General features: G+C 45.5%; 2 protein-coding genes and 1 pseudogene across 2 annotated transcripts in view; 2 read left to right on the top strand and 1 right to left on the bottom strand.

The window, feature by feature from the left end:
* LOC123519786 overlaps positions 1-19,504 on the bottom strand; it is a 112,120-nt gene extending 92,616 nt beyond the window's left edge. Inside the window, exon 1 of the mRNA XM_045281292.1 lies at positions 19,356-19,504. The gene's annotated coding sequence lies outside the window, so the exon portion shown is untranslated. The remainder of the gene's footprint in view (positions 1-19,355) is intronic.
* Positions 11,099-14,420, top strand: LOC123519785. Its single transcript, XM_045281291.1, has 2 exons — positions 11,099-13,541; positions 13,597-14,420. The coding sequence occupies exons 1-2, from the start codon at positions 11,099-11,101 to the stop codon at positions 14,418-14,420; spliced, it is 3,267 nt and encodes a 1,088-aa protein (XP_045137226.1).
* LOC123519784 lies at positions 14,688-15,678 on the top strand (annotated as a pseudogene).
* Positions 19,505-22,267: the final 2,763 nt, after the last annotated feature.

Here is a 22,267-nt window from a genome sequence, read left to right as displayed (position 1 = left end):
TTAGTATTTTCATAAAGAGTAACATGGTATTGCATACTCTGTCCTTAATACTCTTCTGGATATTTTCAAGGTTCTGCCATATTCTTTTACTCCTTACAATATCCTTAATTCTTCTTAAACTTTTATCGCCCATATAGTCTTTGTTTAACTCCTTCAGTACTGGGACACATTTTTACCTTGAGATTTATTTACAATTAGACCATTTTATTGACATTAAGAAAGGTCTATAAGGGTCAGAAGATTAATGGCCACAGTCTTCACTATTCTAATCCCCCCACATGAGTTTTTGAAGCTGTATAAAATCACCAAATAGTAAGCAGAATGAATATAGAAACTTGTCATGGTACTGAAGTGGTTAAGGCTTCCTTGTACACCTTTGTAAATATCATGTTATAAAATTAAGGCACTGCACGTGCCTCTCACACATCAATATCGTTATTTTTTGTTATTTGCAATCAGGGATTCTGCATATCATGCATTCCTTCTTTTCAATGCATTTCATGCATGAAACAGGTGCTTGTCAGTGCTTTAGTATCCAATATTCTCATAATGTTTACAGGTACACTGTTGATATCCCATCACCTACACACAGGCTACAACTTTAATTCTGCCTACTTTTTTCTCCAATTAAGATAGGGCACACTATATTACACAATAAATATTGATGTTAGATGTCTACCTAAAAATAACATTTTTTCAAGAACAGCCTGCTAAAATACAAGAAAGAAATGTAGGAAAGTGGCATGGCAGTGGAAAGATTTTCAGGATAACTATGTGAAGCCAAAGACAGCACCACAGCAGGAGGCCTAACATAAAAGGTGCATGCACAGCACATCACCCTTGGAGGCCTGAGGTGTATATAAGGAGCAAGACCAGCCATCCAAAAGCGCCACTCGGTAGAGTGGTAATCTCACCAACCACCAACCATCCAAAAGCAGACTTGAGCTTCTCTCTCTACAGTCTGTAGCTCCTCTCTCTTTTCCCCAAGGCGATACACTACCCTAGTACTCTGGCCTTTCTCTCCTCTCCGCCAATTGATATGCTAACACAGTAACACCCTGTCTATCCTCTTCGCTGAGTGATACGTGACCCCAGTACCCTGGCATTTTTGTTTCTCTCTCTCTCTCTGACTGGTGTGGCACTACCACAGCCCCCAGGTCTCTCTTGTCTTCTTGCAGTTCCCAAGTCACCAAACCGGCCGGCCTGTCCACCATCACCTCTCACACCTCGTCTGCGGTTGCCGTGCCAAGTGCCCACTCCCATCTCATCCCTCATGCCATCACCAGTAGCAGCAGGTAGCCTAACCGAGACGCGGGGTTCAGCCACACCCCGGACCATACCTCGCAAAAGTCTGTTCCACCCTCCTCTCACCAACAACAGGACGAGGGTCAACCAGAGACCCACTGCTTTTGTCACCCTGACGTGGAGCCCAGTGCTGACCGGGGCAAGTAAACCACCCAATACCGGCCAACTGCTACCCAGCATCCTCAAAGCAGGCCAGCTGTCTGACTCCAGGGAGTGGGCTGTATGTCGTTATCTGACGACTCTGCAGCTCTATTATAGTAGTCAAAGCAGATGATATGTTTCCTTAGTCAACGTTCGCCTGTAGTTCGTGTGCCTGAATTTGAATTTTCTTTCATCCCCCCTCACGGCCCCTTTCTGTGGATGTGTGAGCTTACCATTGTGCCCTAATACTACGTATTATGGGACCTAGGAAACTAATTAGTAAGGCCCAAATCTCAGTTATTTATGCCTTTGAGGGAAAATAAGTCAAATCAAGAAATTGCTGCCAACACTGGCATAGCTCTCAGAACTTTTCAACGTTGGACCAAAATTTATCGTGAGGGAGGAAGAGACGCTTCGCCACCACCTTACAAGCCTCAAGGCCGTAAGTGCAGTGTGTGCTAGATAACTCTGAATATTATTCGAAGACAGCTTGAGGCCAACCCTCGCATACACAGCAAGGAACTTAAGGCCAGGAACCCTCTTTGCTGGGTGGGGTGAGTAAAAGGAATGTGCGGAGATATGTGAAAGGCGACATGGGATAATGGAGTTGCCGCGCAGTTTCAAAACCTTGCTTCACAAATGGTCACCTTAACAGCAGGCTTGCATTTTGTGTCTCAGCACAAAGATTGGCGGAGGGTACTTTGGTCAGATGAGGCAAGCTTTCAGGTTACAGACAACCAGAGAAACCATGTGTACCGCAGACCCGGTAGTGACCGTTACGATTCACGTTACACAACACACATTAAAACCCAGATTCTTTGATGGTGTGGGGTTGTTTTCTTACTATGATCTTGAAAAAATAGTGTTTTTGCCTAAGAATGTTCGTATGAGCCAAAATAACTACTTTGAGCTAATTCTAGATGAGTTAGATAAATGTATGGAAAAGTGCAATGCTGATACCTTCATGCAAGATGTGCACCGTGCTATATGGCAAAGTTAATTGTTGATTGGTTTGATTTCTGCAATGTTAGCCTTTTAAAACCTTGGCCCGCAAATTTGCCAGACCTTAACCCTATAGAAAATCTCTGGGTGTACATAAAACTGAAGCTAAAGGAGAGAGATTCCTCCTCCCTCCCACGCCTCCAAGCCACTATTCAGGACATAAGGGACAATACTGACGCTCAATATCTCCACCACCTGGGTGATTCACTTCCCAAGAGACTTGAAAAGGTCAAGAAGGCACGAGGGCACCCAATCAATTACTAGTTTAGGTGAATACCATCATTGAAACATATTTTCTGTCATTAATCTCCTTCACAGGATGTCACAGGTACCGCGCCTTCCGCTCTGACCATCAGTGTACATAATAAATAAGAAGAAAAAAGGATTATACTGTTTCCTTGGCCCTCAGGGGAAGAACCACTGGGCTACAATAACGATAGAGAATGAGCGATATATGGTATATGACAATGCAGTGCATAAAAGATGAAATAAATTCATACATACATACATACATCGTTCCGTGACGATCGTTGTATATAAAAAGAATTGTATATCAAATCAATTTTTTACATAGAAATTAATGGAAATAGAATTAATTTGTTCTAGTGATACGAATTTACCCCACCCAAAAAATTAACATGCTTTAAGTACCAACCAAATATAGATTTAATACAAGATAAATACAGTGTTTATTGTATGCATGATATAAATGTACTATATTGCTCAAAATAACAACTTAACCTGCAAAACTCGGGACACGTCGATAGACATTCGTCACGCAAGACTCGGGGAACGTCAATAGACGTTTGGGCATTTTTGGGCTATATTTTGGCGATTTTCTTCCCGTCTTCTTTGCTTGTGAGCTGACAACATTCATCAGGAGTAAACATATGCTATATGTCACTGTGTCACCAACTCCTACGATGGGTGGTGGGAGAGACAGTGATATCACGTAGTTTTAATGGCTTTTTCTTTCCATGAAAATTAACATGAATTATATTCATACAGAAAATCACAACAATTAATAGTTTAAGGAAATTAACAGTATAGATTATATTGTCTAACATGCACCGAGATTGTTCTATCGAAACGTAAACAAATCTAACGTGTTAAGAGCCATCGCCACATTCGCTTCACAACGACTTCACTATGGATAACACTATGGATATTAGTGAGGATGAACTTAGAAAATGGACAGTGCCAACTCTGAGAAACTTTCTGAGATCAAAAGGCATACCAAGTTCGCTTGTTGTGATTCAGTTAGGAAAATTCGGTTTCGGTAATGTTGGCCAGGTTATTTCGGCACAGACTCCGAAAATTGTTTTTTTTTTATAAATGCTACTCAGTGATATTGCTCTACGCTTTTTTTGAGTGGAGCATTATCCTATGCAGAAACTGTGACAATTTTGTGATAAGGTATATATGTACTATTAGACTTGCAAAAAATATTTTGATGGGACACTGGTACATCCATACTTTGCACCCTTAGGAACATATATTTGCATATTTTTATGTCATTTTCAATCAGACACATAGATAAATAACCAAACGATTATATTATGAGGTATGTAGGCATGAATATTAGTATATATATTTTTTTAATAGGGCTTCCACAAGAGCGACAGTTCGGCGCGATAGGCAGGACCAACTTGTGAATTAAACCAGCTGGCGAACAATGGAAACTACACAGATCGCGATTGGTGACTTAAGGCTTAAGCGCTCCTTATCCACAAATTTCTTAAATTCAGACACAAATTACTCAGCGGCAACTGTCAGCACTTGTGGGCATGTTGTGCCTCACAACAGAATGAATTCCTGTTCTTTTCTTGAAATTCACAAACCACCCTTTACTTGCTTTAAAATCATCATTGGAGTCAGATGTACTATCAGAAATAAGATCACGATGCAGCAGCCTAGCCTTCGCAAAAATTATGGCCTTTGACAAAGAATCACCAGCCATCTGCCTTTGGTTTATCCAATCAACAATTTTTCCATTTCTTCCACTGCCGCAGATCGCTTAAATTGTCTTTTCACACCAATCGCCACATCAGCTCTTTTAATGAGCTCCGTCTTCTTCAGTATTGTGGCTACTGTAGATTTAGCCATACAGTACTCAGCTGCAAGATTGGTTATTCTTCCTCCTTTATCGTATCTATCAATAATTTCCTTTTGATGGTTCCCTACATTCTTTCTTGTAGGCTTATTCTCACCACTAACAAGCCTCTTCGGTGCCAGGTAAGCTTCTAAATGAAAAAAAAAAAAAAAAACCAGGAGAGAAAGCACAGGACAACATTATTCTTACGACAGCAAGTGATCAACTGGTTGTGGTGGACCGGCGGTGGGGCGCGTGGGGCGGCAGGAAGGGAGAGACCCTTTCCTTTGTTTACAGCCACGTGGCCATACGTTCGACTAATAGGTATTTCTTTTAGTATTAAGTCAAACTTTTGCATTCGACTATTGAAAAGTTCTATTATTTATACGTTCGAGTATTGAGTCTCCACTGTATATATGTTATGGCCTATAGCGTCTGTAGGTGTACTTGAAGAGTATATATATATATATATATATATATATATATATATATATATATATATATATATATATATATATATATATATATAGTACGTCCTCGTTATACGGTAGTTCTTTATCCGGTAAATTCACAGTTACGGTATTTAGAAATTACTACCCTCGATTCGATATACGGTAAGAAAAATTTACAGATACGGTATCCGCTCATGTCATCCGAGAGGGTCCAGCGCCGGGGGCAGCGGTGATGACGTCATCCACGCCACACCTCCCCCGCCACTAACAGTACTGACTTTAACTTGACTACCTTCGAAGCCCTTATCTCTTCCCCTACCCCTCCTTTTTTTTTTAACTGCATTACATATTACTTGCATGCATTACTAATTAGATGAATAAATAGAATATTACGGGGTCTATTGTAAGCACAAATATATTGATAATAATTATGGCAAACATTTAAAGCCTACTACCAGCTTTAAATGTTTGTCATAATTATTATCAATATATTTGTGCTTACAATAGACCCTTTAATATTCCATTTATTCATCTAATTAGTAATGCATGCAAGTAATAATATTATGTAATGCAGTTAAAAAAAAAAAAAAGGAGGGGTAGGGAAAGAACAGCTGATTACATTATAAGGTGCAAAAAAGCCGCGGCTTGTTGGGGTGAATGAGGAGCCATGTTTGTTTACAATCGACAAGCGCGGCAAAGGCGGAAGCAAGCTTGTGTGTAACGCCCACCGTCTGCAAAAGTTGACAGTCGTCAGAAAATTGACGGAAAAAGAAGACGGAAAAGTGCTAGTGTGACGCCGCCTTTAGAGAATATCTTGGTAGTATCGAAAAAGCTCTGGAAACCTTGAAGGAACGTGACCCAAATCCTGCCAGGAGTAGCAAAGTTGCTCATGACATAGAGAAAAGTGTCAAGATTTATCAAGAAATCTATGATGAAAAACAAAACTAAACAGTTCTCCATTTACTCGTTCTTCAAGCCAGTCAGACATGTCTTCCCTATCACACCTGCCGACCCTGCTACAGCTGGCCCTTCTACATCTGCTTCCGACAGTGCAGACGACGATGTCTTGTCTTTGTCTGCCCACTCAGCAGAAGATGAGGCTGAAATCCCTACTGTCCCTTAGCCTCGGGTAGGACATCATCTGATAGAATACATGGCAATTGAAAGGTAAATAAAAACATTTTCTGTTTATTTCTTTTGTGCAGTACTTTACTTTTTTTTATGATTATTTTAATGTATTTTAATTTCTGTAGGGTTGTAAGATAGTATTTTATGTGTTCCTTGTAAGAGGTAGCGATGCGAATTCAGTTCTTCAATAAAGCCGAGTTGGCACCTCAGTTCCCGCGCATCGCTTTCAGTGTGTTGTCACGGCTTGCCCCGGGAACGACTTGTCCCTTCGCAAGCCGCCCTGTACTTCTCTTCCTACCGCAGCAATAAAGGACCTACTTTACTTCGGTGTGTCCATGGCCTTTCCCACCACTTAGAGGACATATGGACACCTACACGACAAGCAAGTTGTTCCACATGGCGCAGTGAGAGTAGCTGCATGGAAGAAATTCGCCGGCAGACAGCCTACGCGTCCCTCGCCACCCTTCAGCCTTCGAGTGTCAGTGCAGTGTTTCGACAGTGTTGTGCGGTGCTAGTGGCAGTGCAGTGTTCCTCGGTGTTTTGCGTGTGCTTGCAGAGAGACAGCAAGGCAGACGGCAAACATCGTCCAGCGAAATAGGAGCGCATATGTCATACCCCCACTCTGTGAGGCGTCTGGTTAGACACTGCCCGGCAGCTAAGCCTGGGCAAAATACGATTCCGGAATCGATTCCAGCGATTCCGCCACAGAACTGATGGAATCGATTCCACTGGGTGGAATCGATTCCTGACGATTCCACTAGATTTGATGCACACTAAAGGCAATGCAACCAATGGAATCTGAGCAGTGGCATCTAAAGGGAGAAAACACTATTTGATCGGTCGATACCCTGTGACGTCAGGTGATTGATGCCAGATGCCTGCGGCTTCACACGGCTATATATAAAGGAGGAAGAGGTGGTGGGCAACATTTCAAGGAAACACTTGCAGACATACATCAAACACCACATCTCGAGGGCCTACCACACACACAGATAGACAGGGCCCTTGAGCGACTTCACAACGACATCATAACATCAGCCGACAGACACATCCCAAGAAAACACCACAAAATCCACATTGACTTCAGACCCTCTATCAGAACACAGAGACTACAAATATGTTACAAAACACGCTTTTTTCAAAACCACAGAGACACACACATCCTCCGCAGACACATCATAAACAGCTTGCTAGATGACCACAGCGCCCACTGGAGAACTATGGTCTCCCGTTTGACGGAGCCGCTGCCAAAACCCCATTCAGTTCTGGCACATGGTGCACAGGCTGAGGGATGCCAGCGGGAGAGATTCAGTATCTCCTAGTGGACGGCGTGCGCATCTCTGACCCAGCCCAGGTAGCCGACACATTCAAAACACACTGGCAAAACATCTTCCATCCTCACCCTCTCCCTGCCTACGGGCCCAGTGTCGAACACATCAACAACATCACAACACACGTACAACAACACTTAGAAAATACGCTGCCTCACAACACACCACAGCTAACACGCTTAGATCCAAACCACTATCTCACAACACCCTTTGAGGAGGAGGATGTCTCCAAGATGCTCAGGCACACCCCAAAACGGGCACCCGGGCCAACAGGTATAACCTGGCCAATGATCAAAAATCTTCCCCCAGAAATTATAACCAGTCTCACAAAAATTTTCAACGCCTCCCTTTCCTCCGGGTACTTCCCAAAACCATTCAAAATTTCTAACATAACACTCATCCCGAAGCCCGGCAAAAATTTACATCTCCCTGAAAATTATCGCCCCATAAGCTTGCTGGAAATACTCGGTAAATCTTTCGAGCGGTTAATTAATCAAAGGTTAAGATCATACCTCGAAAGCAACGAATTGCTGGGTCCCCAGCAATTCGGCTTTCGTAGTAATGCTTCAACCGAAGACGCCCTTAACAGTATTATCACGTATTTAGATGGAAACTCGCCCTATTATAAATCTGCACTAGTGACAAAAGACGTGAAAAAAGCTTTCGATACAGTCTGGCTCACAGGATTAAAATACAAAATTTGCAATAACTTTGATCTACCCCCTAACCCAAAAATCCTGTGCAGTTTCTTGGACGAGCGAGAAACTAGAATCAGACACCAGGGCGTCTTCTCCGCTTATTTCTCCCCCCAGGCCGGAGTCCCACAAGGCTCCGTCTCTCTCCCACCCTCTACAACATGTATACCGCCGACCTACCCCGTCCCACCCACAATGATTCCTTAACAATTCAATATGCAGACGATGTAACACAATTGGCGCGCGCCAGAACGTTAGATCGCCTTACTGACAAAATTCAAGAAGAGTTAACAACCACAAGCTTATGGGAGCTAGAATGGCGCATTCACTCCCATCCAGAAAAATCTAAGGTTACCTACTTTAACACCAAATCCAAACAGCCCCGCCAAATTTCACTTTATAAAACTTTCCAAACCCTGTACCCATCCCAATAAGCAAAGTCAACATTGTCCTTGGCCTCACCATCGACAATCACCTTAGATTTCATACCCATATAAGTAAAAAAGTCGCCACTGCCTCAGGGGCCCTGAGCAACTTGGAACGTTTTCGCGACAGTACTTCTAAGCTGAAACTTCACCTTTATAAAGCTTTTATTCTTCCTCTAATAACATACTGCCCTCTTGCCTTGTCTCTCTCAGCCCCTTCCAATCTTCAAAACTACAAAGGTCCAGAACCGAGCAGTTCGTTTCGCACTTGGAACGAAGTGGTTCGACTTCCGGACCTCTTCATCTCTTCATGAGGAGTCCAACATCCTACCACTAAACATCACACTCTACAACAGAATAAACAAACAACTAAACACGTTTCCAGACAGACACACAGACACATACAACTTCCTGAAAAACCTTCCACGACCACACAGACGTCTACCCCACACCACCCTCCTTGACCCCACAGATGAACCTCCTGATCCTATCTACAGATAACGGACTCCTCTTCCCCCTCTTTCATCATCTCTCATCTCACCTTTCTTTCACTCCCTCTTATTAACTAACTCCTACTCCTATCCATCCTCCCTATCACTTCTTCACTAACAAACCTTATTTTATTTTCTCTCCATCCATCCTCCTTTCACTTCCTTTCACACTCTCCCTCTCACTTATCTTTACTACTAACAGTACCACTCCAGGTGTCAGAGTGGCATCACCCACACCCCCATCACATGCCCCTTCCTACGGGAGTGGGCCCGCGTGCCAACGCCTAGTGGTGTTTTCATATTTTTTGTCTTATGGCTTTGTATTCATCTTTTTGTTTTTATGCATTATTTTTCCGTCTCGCAGCCTAGGCTTTAAGGGGGCACCGGACCACCTCCAAGGGTCGGGGACAGCATTACCGCTCCCCTCCCAGTGACGGCACGGCATGGGGCCCCCGGCCGTCTGCATGACGTTCCGGTAGTGGCACCCCCTGTGTCTGTTACTGCGGAGCGGCCAGTACTGATGGAAGGTACTGTGAACGCACAAAATGCGGGAACATTTTCATCACCTCCACAGAGGTAGTTGGGAGCGGCCAATGCTGGGCGAATGACGAGAACAACCGCACCCCTCCCTCTGACGGCGCGGCAATGGGGCCCCCCGGCCGTCTACATGACGTTCCGGCAGCGGCACCCCCCCGCGTCTGTTATGGAGGGGCCAGTACTGATGGAAGGTACTGTGAACGCACAAAACGCGGGAACATTTTCATCACCTCCACAGAGGACGCGGAACTGTTCGGTCATCTCGCCGTCACGTCATCCACCCTCACAAAACAAACCATCTCCATCCAATTGACATTTTTAATCCTTTACTTATATCCATAGCAGGTTGATATCCCCAGAACAGGGTGATACTCCAGGACCGGACCACTCCCGGCGGACACCACCAAACACCAATATCCACTCATCACATGCATTTAATCACAAATAAAATATTCATAACCCCCCCCCCTCACCAACCTCGCTAATAAAGTTAAAACATATCCTACAACCCCAAATCACCAATTCTACTACTATCCGTGGTTCGGAACCCACGTAAAACTGTAGGTCCCTCCGCTATACGGAAGTACTTCTCACCCCATCCTCTCTATGTGTCATCCTTTCCCCTCCTACTATCACGTACTTCACTCTTCCTGCTTCACGGTGTTTGTTGTTTGCACTGAAGACGTAAAGATTTGGCCGCCACTTCCGTGTGGGTGCGTCGCCCTCGTCCGTGGCATTGGCGGTCCTCTGCTCTTGCGTGCTCGGTAGTAATGCGCTCTGCTTGGCTCCCCCTGGTCTGGTGCCGGCCTCCCTTGCCGCGTCCATCTCTTCTATAAAGAACTTCTATAATAGACGTAACGCTCAGTAACCACAAAAGTCCATCTTGCGCCTGGGTCAAGCCCCAGTGACTTTACCCTCTTACTGAAGCTCCCTTCTTATCACCCATCTATTCTTCTTCTGTCCCCACTTCCCCCTCCCCATCTTTCCTTTTCTGATTCTGTTCTGTTCTGGTGGGCAATCAGTGTAGCTAATGCTCTTAGGGAGGGAACCCGTGTCGCGCTTCACCATGGCAGAGTGGTGGAATCGATTCCGGAATCGTGAAGTGAAGGGCATGACGCACTGCCACTGTCCCGCGCCCCACGCCGCCCGGGAGGCGGGCTCTGCTGGCAGAGTGGTGGAATCGATTCCAGCGATTCCAACAGCCTCTGGAATCGGAATCGGCGATTCTCAAAATAGCGATTCTTGCCCACCCCTACCGGCAGCCCGAGTGCCCCACTCCACGGGCCGCCGCCGCCGCTTCATCGGTGTTGCCATACACAGAGCATCCAGCACTACCACACGTACACCACCGACACGCACAGACACACGCACGTACGCACATCACGCACTGCATTCAGCTTCAGGGTAGTCTGTACAGTCTTGTGTACTCTGTTGTACTCGTGCCGGTTCAAGCCGTTGAGGCGCTGGTCACGTAGTAATTTCCAGAGTCACCCTGAGTGATGCTGAAAGGCGGAAAGAAGGCAACACCACCACCCGTACAGTCTGAGGAAGCCTCGCAGCAGTCTTCATCTCCTCCTTCGCCCTCAGCATCCATGGATGTGCAAGCACTTTTCCGATGGATGGCAGACAGGGAGGACGCAGCACGGGCCGAGAGGGAAGAACAGCGGCGAGAAGACGCAGCATGTTTTGAAGCTCTGCTAACAAGACCGGCGCTGCTTACACCACAGTCTTCGAGTACTGCTGGGAGCACCTCTGCCCCGCCAGGCCCACCTGTTGCACCACCGACTCCTAGAGCGGCTGTACAGCCCCCACCTCCTCTTCCTTCGGATGTTACGTACCAACAGTTCAGGGAATGGAGGCGGAAATGGGAAGATTACGTAACTATGGTGGACATAGCAAGCCTGCCCCGCCCCGAACAGCTGATCCAGTTACGGATGTGCCTTTCACTGGAGACTCAGAGAGTGCTGGAGCACACGTTACAGGTGCATCCAAGCTCCACTTCTCCCGTCGAAGAGGTGCTCGATATTCTCCAGAAACACATCAAGGAATCCAGCAATGAGGCACTGAGGTGGCGGGCGTTCACCACCTGCAAACAGGTTACAGGAGAGTCTTTTGCAGACTTCTTTGTGAGGCTCAAGAGTTTGTCTGAAGAGATTGATGTCTGCAAAGCTCACAGCATAGAGTGTAAAGAAGCCTGGCTCAAGCACGGCATCCTCACTGGTGTGCAGGACGAGGAAGTAGTGCAGAAGATCATCGCCCTCGACGCTGCCGCCACACTCGCGGACGTCGTGACATTGTGCCGCTCCTACGAGGCCACCAGGACGGCTGCCTTGGCCTTACGTGCTCCTCCTGGAGTCCGTGCTGTCTCTCAGTACAGGAAAGACAAGAAGACGGACCATAGAACCAAGGCAGACGCACGTTCGGCTGTGTCTTCACCGCCCCTTTCCTGCAGTAATTGCGGCAAGCAACAGCACGGCCCCAAAGGCTGCCCTGCTACGGAGGCAGTGTGCCATGGTTACGGCACGACAGGGCATTGGTCATATACAGAAAAATGTCCAGCTAAGACTGTCCAATGCAAGGCATGCAGCCGATATGGACACTTCGAGAAACTCTGCAAGTCTTCCAGGCCCAAGAGTCAACATTCCGCGAAACCCAAGCCTCAGAAGTCGAAGAAAAACGGCCATGCCACTATCCATGTGGTGCGAACACAGTCTCCGTCAGGGGTCCCCAGGTCTACCAGGCAGCAAGCGAGTAGCGTACGCAGAGTCCAGTCGACCGCTCGGGTCAAGCCCACGCCTTCTCCTACCATACGCGTGGTCGTCACACACGGTGAGAGGTCAAGTAGCATGGAGGTGATACCTGACACAGGCGCCAACACCATGGTGATAGGCCCACAGCATCTCCAGCACCTGGGCCTCACGAGGCGTAACCTACAACCGCCACCCCTGCTTGAGTACGACAACGCAGATGGGTCCAAGATGCCCGCTGCCTTAGGTTCCCTCCACGTGGAGCTCACCTATGGCAAGTTGTCGTGTTCAGGGTGGATTGATGTACAAGGTTCCCTTAGTACTCCCTTGCTCTCCTGGCAGCACTGCAGGGATTTAGGCATCATACCAAAGGACTTTCCATGGCAGATAACCGACACCGTTAGTACCATCGGCAGAATTCGGGAATCGATAAATGCTACGCCAGTGGCCACTGTACAGTGCCACAGGCAACCAGACTCCGCAGTTGCCCCACCTCCTGCACCGTCGCCATCACTCCCACTGCATGCCAACACATCTCCTGCAGAGGCCAAGGAGTACTTCCTCCAAGAGTATGCAGATGTTCTTGTGAAGAAGGACGACCTACAAAAGGCACCGCTGCAGCCTATGATGGGACCGCCTATGCGGATTCATCTCAGAGAAGATGCGAAGCCCTTCGCCGTCCACACACCCTGGCTGATTCCCCGGGCATACCAAGACCATGTGAAGGCCGAGTTAGACTCCATGGTGGCGCAGGGTATCATCACTCCAGCTGATGAGGACCCATCTCCTTGGTGCCACCCGATGGTTGTCGTCCCGAAGGTCAGGGGAGGCGTACGCATCACCACCGACTTGTCGAAGTTAAACATCCAGGTGTCCTTCCTGGCCCATCCGTCGCCTATGCCATTCACAGCGATCAGGAGTGTCGAACCAGAGGCCAAATACTTCACAACAATCGACGCTTTGTGTGGTTACTGGCAAATCCCTCTGGCCGAGGAAGACCAACAAGTTACTACTTTCATCACTCCTTACGGCCGCTTCCGTTACCTCCGTGGCCCCATGGGTTTTGCCGCCACTGGAGACGCTTTCTGTCGACGGAGCGACCTGGCTCTGCAGAGATTGACGCAGTGTGTGAAGGTAGTGGACGATCTCCTGTTGTTTGACAAGGAATACCTTTCACACCTCCAACAACGTTCTGGCAAGATGCAGGTCACATGGCATTACCTTAAACGCTGAGAAGTTTGTTCTGGCAGCTGAAGCAGTCTCCTTCTGCGGCTACCAGCTCTCTCACGACAGCATTGTAGCAGACTTTGGGAAGGTCCAGGCCATCACGGACTTTGTCAAGCCAGCCAACCTCACAGACCTGCGGTCATTCATGGGCCTTGCAAATCAACTGGCTGACTTTTCTCCGGATATATATACCGCTGCTGCCCCACTCCGCCCGTTGATGAGCCCAAAGAGAGCGTTCATGTGGACCCCTGACCACGACCAGGCTTTCGAACGTGTCAAGAAGGCCTTGTCCAGTCCACCAGTCCTCGCAGCATTTGACCCTGACCTTCCGGCTGTCCTACAAACGGACGCTTCGCGCTTGTACGGCCTGGGATACGCTCTCCTACAAGACCACGGGGGAGGACACTTCCGTCTAGTACAGTGTGGCTCACGCTTCTTGACGGATACGGAGACTCGCTATGCCACAATCGAGTTAGAGTTGCTGGCGGTAGTGTGGGCTATGAAGAAGTGTATGTTCTACCTCACGGGCCTGCAGCACTTCACCCTTGTAACGGATCATCTCCCGCTTGTCCCTATCCTCAACAGCTACACACTAGATGCCATTGACAACCCACGTTTGAAACGCTTGAAGGAGAAGATAGCGGCTTTTGCCTTCACCGCAACGTGGCGCCCGGGGAAAGAGCTGTGCATTCCTGATGCCCTCTCACGCATCCCAGTGACCAACCCGACCACCGATGATGAAGCCCTTGATGCCGAAACCAGCTTCTCCGTCAGGAGCATTGTCACTTTGGGAGCAGTCGAGTCCCAGCGACCCAGCGATGGAGGAGCTTCGGTGGGCGGCCTATGAAGATTCTGCCTACGTAGAGCTCCTTCAGCACGTTAGGCAGGGATTCCCAAGCGACCGCTAGGCCCTTCCAAATACTCTTCGCCCATATTGGAAACTACGCGAGGACCTGTACTGTGAGGAGAACCTCGTCTTGTACGGGGCTAGGGTTGTTGTTCCGACCGCTCTTCGCCGTCGCACCCTGGCCCGCCTGCACGACAGCCACCGAGGAGCCGAGGCTACGAAACGCCGAGCTCGACAGGCAGTGTACTGGCCTGGCATTGACGCAGACATTTTGAACACAGTCCGCGCCTGCGCACCATGTCAAGTGATGCAGCCAAGCCAGCAGCGAGAACCCCACCTCTGCGATGACACCCCCACCAGGCCCTTCGAGTCGGTGTCAGCTGACTTTTTCTCTACTGCGGGGAAGTCCTTCCTCGTGGTCGCTGACCGACTGTCCGGCTGGCCTGTTGTGGTGTCTTGTGGTGTGGATACTACTTCTTCGGCAACTATTCGTCACTTCAGGCAGCTCTTTCGTGACCTAGGGGTACCAGTTCGCCTTCGCACGGACGGCGGCCCACAGTTTGCCAGCCAGGAGTTCGCCGCCTTTCTGGAGCACTGGGGAGTCCGCCACAACATGTCGACGCCCCACTACCCACAATCGAACGGTCACGCAGAGGCTGCTGTGAAGTCGGTCAAGCACCTCATCTAGAAGGTGGCCCCTACTGGAGACCTGGATTGTGAGGCGTTCGACAGGGGCCTCCTCGAGCTTCGCAACACCCCAAACCACACCGGTCGCTCCCCATCCCAGATCCTCTACGGTCACCCTCTTCGCTCTTGTGTCCCGGCTCACGCCAAGGCTTTCCAAAAGCAGTGGCAGGCCAGAGCAGAAAGCTGTGATCGTCGGGCTGCTGTTCGCCTACATGATGATATGGCCAAGTACAACGCACACGCCAGGCCTCTCCCACCGCTTGACCTCAATGCCGTAGTCCATGTCCAGGACCCAACGACGAAGCGCTGGCATAAGGTTGGCACCGTCATGGGCATCGGCAAGTCCCGTGACTACTTCGTCAAGATGCCCAGCGGTCGTACCTGGTGGAGGAACCGCCGCTTCCTTCGCCAGTCCATGTCCCCGCCCGAGGACCGGCTGCCCACGGAGGCCAATCCACCTGAAGCAGAGTCGCCCCAGTCCGCTCTGCCCCGTCGCTCATCACGCATCAAAGACAGGAGACACGCTCAAGACACTGTGTGCTGTGAGCGTGCAGGGGGGAGGGAGATGTAGGATAGTATTTTATGTGTTCCTTGTAAGAGGTAGCGATGCGAATTCAGTTCTTCAATAAAACTGAGTTGGCACCTCAGTTCCCGCGCATCGCTCTCAGTGTGTTGTCACGGCTTGCCCCGGGAACGTCTTGTCCCTTCGCAAGCCGCCCTGTACTTCTCTTCCTACAGCAGCAATAAAGGACCCACCACGTAGAGGACATATGGACACCTACACAACAAGCAAGTTGTTCCACAGGGTGACTTTTGATGTGCTGGAACGCATTCCCTATGATTACATGTTATAATGGGTTCGGTATACAGTAAATTCGATATGCGGTAAGGTTTTCAGGAATGCATATGTACCGTATAACGAAGACTTACTGTGTGTGTGTGTGTATATATATATATATATATATATATATATATATATATATATATATATATATATATATATATATACAGGTAATTTTATTTATAGTGGTTTCACTGTTTGATCTGCTGCAGTCTCTGACGAGACTGCCAGACGTTACCCTACGGAGCGAGCTCAGAGTTCATTATTTCCGATCTTCGGTTAGGCCTGAGACCAGGCACACACCACACACCGGGACAACAAGGTCACAACTCCTCGATTTACATCCCATACCTACTCACTGCTAAGTGAACAGGGGCTACACGTGACAGGAAACACACCCAAAGATCTCCACCCGGTCGGGGAATCGAACCCCGGTCCTCTGGCTTGTGAAGTCAGCGCTCTAACCACTGAGCTACCGGTACCCATATTAGGGCCCATATCACCACCCAAGTGCATCTTTGGTGTAACCACCTAGAACCTGGGTATCATGGTGACATATAGGTAACTTTAAACCACTTGACAAATGGCAGTTTCAAGGTAGTACATGGGGATCGAGATTCGAACCTACGTGTGGCCATCTCCTCGATCCCATGCTCAACACCTTATCTACTATACGCCACTGTCTCCCTAATATATATATATATATATATATATATATATATATATATATATATATATATATATATATATATATATATATATATATATATACGTATCAGGAATGGGAAATATTTTATTGTTTGTGATATATCGTCAAAAAATCCCCCATGGTAAGAATTTGTCATCTCTCGACAAAAATGATAATCCCATTGGTGACATTGTTTGTGCGCAACCACGCACATGCAGTGCAGCTCACATGACGAAGCATAACAAACATGGTGGAAGGCAGATCTGAGAGCAAGGAGCTCATTGCTAAACGAGGCTCGATTATCTGGAACTGGTTTGGTTGCAATAAGTCTGACGAGGAGCTAACCTCTGTTATATGCAGAGTTTGTACAAAAAATTATACGTAACTATAAAGGATGGTAACACCACCAATTTGTTCCACCATCTCAAACACCAACACAAGCCGGAGTAAGGAGAGCCAGAAAATGCGTATGGATGCAGCCAAAGCAACAGTGTCCACTTCAGCCGAAGCCTCCTGTAAGAAAACTAACCAAATGAAAAATTGGTGACACATTTGCTTATTCCCTACCATATGATAAGCAAAGCAAATGATGGAAAGAATTAATGGAGGCAGTGGCGTTTTGCCTGGCTAAAGATATGTTGCCACTCCAAACTGGAGAAGGAAGGATTCAGGCAAATGATAATTGGTGTAGTTTAGTAGCCTTTAGTATTCTTTTAAAGCAGTATGTGTTTTTGGGGCATCAGTTGAATTGGTAATTTCATTGTCATTTCTATCGTTATCGGGATAAATGCCAGAAATTACTGTAATATTTTTTTTAGTCCATATCGCCCATCCATATATATATATATATATATATATATATATATATATATATATATATATATATATATATATATATATATATATATATTGTTACGTAAGGGGTGTTTGAGTTACCTCCCCTCCCCGCGGTGACAGAACCTGTAAGAAAATGGAAGTGTGGAGGGGGCATTTCTTTCTCTCGCAACCAGAATTATTTATTCATGTTTATGTCAGTAACCGTGATTCTTGACCTTGTGTAAAATGCATTACTAATAAATGAATTTCTGGCTAGGAGTCATAGGTATAATTGATGTACAAGAGAGTGAGGAGGTGCGCAGGTTGGTACTGTACAAGGATTCTATATATATTCCTTGGCTCGATGTTTGGGAGGAGTTGCGGGTTAGTCTCGCCAATGATGTACCGATTTGTGTTCTCAACAAACAAACTTTGGAGAATGCTGGTTTTCTCTTATCCTCACTGCTCCTGGGATAGCCTTAAGGGACTAGATACCACTCAGGACTTGAGTTAAGCGAATGAACTACGCAAGGAAGATAACCAAGGAAACCTACTCTTGTCACCCGAGTTAGAAAGACATAAGCGTCTCAGGGGATCTTTATGCTGCTGGAGTTTTGTACTCCGGTCTGCCCTGTTTCCCATAGCTTTTGCATGGGGGCGTCGCCAGAGACGAGGCTACAGACTGCTTACCCTACCCGCCGTAGGGATACAGTAAGGCGAGGGGGCACGGCCAGTACGCCATTAAACGGGAGCGTCTCCTCGCTGGCAGTATACAGGATGACTCGGGATAAAATCCGGTGTCTAGCCTCCGTGAGGCTCATACAGGCGTAGTGTTGTGTGCGCTCTCCCCGGCCTCTCTTGCCTTGCCGTGTGTGTGAGGGACAACAGTGAAGGGGTGTGGTGGCATAACAGTAAAAAAAATAAATAAAATAAAATAAAATAAATAAATAAATAAATAAATAAATAAATAAATAAATAAATAAATAAATAAATAAATAAATAATATATATATATATATATATATATATATATATATATATATATATATATATATATATATATATATAGTCTAAACTCTCTCTCTCTCTCTCTCTCTCTCTCTCTCTCTCTCTCTCTCTCTCTCTCTCTCTATATATATATATATATATATATATATATATATATATATATATATATATATATATATATATATATATATTATTACGTAAGGGTAACTCAAACTTTCGTCCCTGGTCTGAGTAAATATACTTACACACTTCATTCACACACCGCGTAATGTAGTGGTTAGCACGCTCGACTCACAATCGAGAGAGCCCGGGTTCGAGTCCCGAGAAGCGGCGAGGAAAATGGGCAAGCCTCTTAGTGTGTAGCCCCTGTTCACCTAGCTAGCAGTAAATAGGTACGGGATGTAACTCGAGGGGGTTGTGGCCTCACTGTCCCGGTGTGTGGAGTGTGTATTGTGGTCTCAGTCCTACCCGAAGATCGGTCTATGAGGTCCGTAATGGGAAAGATTAGCTGGGTGACCAGCAGACGACCGTGGTGGTGAATTACATATTCATAGTTGATTCTGTAGTGGCGTGTGATTAATCATTGTCAATGTAGTTTCTGATTATGTGGTATGTCTCAAATATTATAAGGGAGAATCACATACGATCACCCAACAACTAAATAGTGATGAAGCTACGTATGTACAAAGGTGTGCACAAAGATATATAGAGATTGTTTACACCATAATGGCATATAATAATTTATATTTGTCTGTTTACTGCTATATCGTTGTGGTACTACGTAGTGATTAGGGCTATATATATGGCTCTCAGTAAACACGAACAACAGATGTAATTATTAAATTGATAAAACACTGTTTCCTTCAGGTAACCATACCTCTAATACTTCACCTTACCATAAAGACGAGTACATGATAAACCACGGAGAATACGTATCTAAGGTATTAGTCTCAGTAGAGAGTGCGCACAGGCCAACATACGGCATAACTCGCACAGACGAGGAAGCTCGACGTACTGCTGCACTGCTGAGACAGACTGAGAGCTGAGACAGGCCCGAGAGGCCCGCGGGGAACGGGGAAGTACCATACGTGCACCGCGAGCTTAATGCCGTGTACACACACACACACACACACACATATATATATATATATATATATATATATATATATATATATATATATATATATATATATATATATATATATATATATATATATATATATATATATATATATATATATATATATATATATATAGAGAGAGAGAGAGAGAGAGAGAGAGAGAGAGAGAGAGAGAGAGAGAGAGAGAGAGAGAGAGATAAGTAGCTATCCACTACGTGCCATTATATTCGCTAGGAAGTCTCGTCAAGGTTAAGTTGTAAGTGACTTCATTACCTGCCATAGTTCAACAATACTTACTAGAACAGATATAGACGTATTTCTTCAGGTTATGTATATACTTCATACAGTATGCGAGTAGTGGGGGCTCCTGTCATCACACAATGTGGTGCGAACGTACACTAGGAAAATTTTACCTGTGCAAGGAAGGAGAGATGAAAGCTAGGAAGAGGAAGTTCCTACTGCCGCTACAATTAATAGTCTCCAGGGCCGTTACTAGGTAGAATACAAGAAATCATTACAGCATTGTGGAGGAACGATCAAATTTCACAAAATCTATATCCGTATGTTTATACACATTCATACATACATATATAGGTACAGTACATATACAGTATACACTGTTTTTTTCTTTCTCCATGAAAGGGTAACGCTCTGGCTGCAGTGCACACTGGCTATAGCTGAGTTGGCACAATAATTGTGGATCAAGGACCGAGCTTTATCCTTCGTATTTTATTCTTACCACATAAAACGTGTTTTTAAGCTCCATTTTAACTGGAAACTTTATCTCATACAATCATAACACACGACAGCGGAACCTCCACCTTTCTTATCAAAACTACTTTATTTCCTGTTGTTAATTTAAACGTTCTGCCTCCCCCAACACTTCTTTCAAACCTGTAACTATTACATTGCTTTATCTTGTTACCTTCAAACTATGTGAACCTTCAATTTCTGTCGGATTCTTTATAATTTCTTCATTTTTATCATCCTTCACTATGAACATAACATATCATTGTATGTACTCATCTTTCCTCGTTCTACCTCTCATATTACACATATTCACTGTTCTCACCCACCCATCTTGCCCTCACATGCAGAGCCGGCGACCACCCAGGGCGCAATCTATTTCGGGGCGCACGAGCGTCCTTAAAAAAAAAAAAAAAAAAAAAAAAAAATCGCCGGTTTTCTAAACTAATACCGCTCATTTCCACGTCAAGTTGGTGCAGTGGGCGCGCTGATACGCTCCTATTATCGCATCAACTTGTTGCTGAGAGTTATACTGGTTGTGTGTCTGTCAGAAAAGGTGAGGGGGGGAGGGGAGAAGGGGATCAACCTGCCGTTGTAGAGAGAGTGTCACTCAGAGGAAAACCAAGGGGGAGGGAGGGAGCGGAGGATAGACTGATACCTCTGCATTATTATAATACCAGGCCACACAACACAAACTTCTGCTTCCAAATAAATCTTAATTCATAAAATTGAAAAGTTCCCCTCCAAAAAACAAACAAAAAATGGCAAATCTGTGCCTGCATCATCTATGTAATATTGTTTACATTACGTCAATCTGGACTGGATGGAAAAGGTGATAATTTCGAATGTCATGGAAAAAAGGTCAAAGAAATCATAAGCCTGATGGTTTCTTTGACCTTTTTTCCATGATACATTCAAAGAGGGGTGGGGGGGGAGGCACCAATAGATTGTTCGCCCAGGGTGCAAAACTAGCCAGGACCGCCTCTGCTTACATGCTTTTGCAGCATACAATTTTGACATGTGCCAAGTCCATTCTTTTTCTCATGCATACATTAATGTTGATAAGAGAAAGGTGGCTAATAGAGTTTTGATATATTTCTCCTTTGCAAGTGAACCCATGAGATATCCTTGCTGCCTGTATGATAATCTAAAGCTACATACCTTTACTTTCTTCTAAAAGAACTCACCATCTTCCTTTTATCATCAACATCCAGATTTTATTCAATTCATTCAGTCCACTTTCAAGATTCATCCACTACTATATGCCATATCAAATGTATACTAGACAATGGGAAATTGATTTGAGGGGGAGTTTTCCAGTTGAGAGCTAACTTGGCCAGAGATGAACTTGTGACAAGTGGTATAAGGAGCATCAAGTAACTGTCATATTAATTTCCAGACAATTATGGGTGCCCTTTCACATCCAGTCACTACACAAACAGATGAGGTACTACTAGAGAAGATCTTATGTAGATGCTCTCCTTTTAGAAGGGCTATTACGTGGGTATAAAGACATGAATGACAGAAACATGACTGAAAAATCTATTTATTCATTTAGTTAATGTTTCATATTATACTTAAAATTAAAAGCCAGAATCCCAGACCATTAAGAAATGTGAAAACAGTAAACATTTCTGTACAACCAATATAGACAACCTAATTAAAAAAAAAGTAATTTTCTATAAAAATATAGATGTTCAAATTTATCATTTCAACTCCAACAATATGAAAATAGTAGTGCAAATTGTCCTAGTGGACCTACAAACAAGTACAGCTTAACACACAAGTTCAGATGAAGATGTAGACCTGACACAATAAAAGTGTACATATTTACTTCCTCTGAAATACAGAATGTGCTCTAGAAGGAAGGCTCGGCTTATCATCACAGATAATTTCATTATCACTGTAGGACACTGATGTAAGCATATGCACAACACATG

This window comes from Portunus trituberculatus, chromosome 46, assembly GCF_017591435.1.
Source record: "Portunus trituberculatus isolate SZX2019 chromosome 46, ASM1759143v1, whole genome shotgun sequence".
NCBI classification, from domain to species: Eukaryota; Metazoa; Arthropoda; class Malacostraca; order Decapoda; family Portunidae; genus Portunus; species Portunus trituberculatus.
The sequence above is the reverse complement of the archived record's forward strand: the minus strand, read 5'-3'. Positions and strand labels throughout refer to the sequence as shown.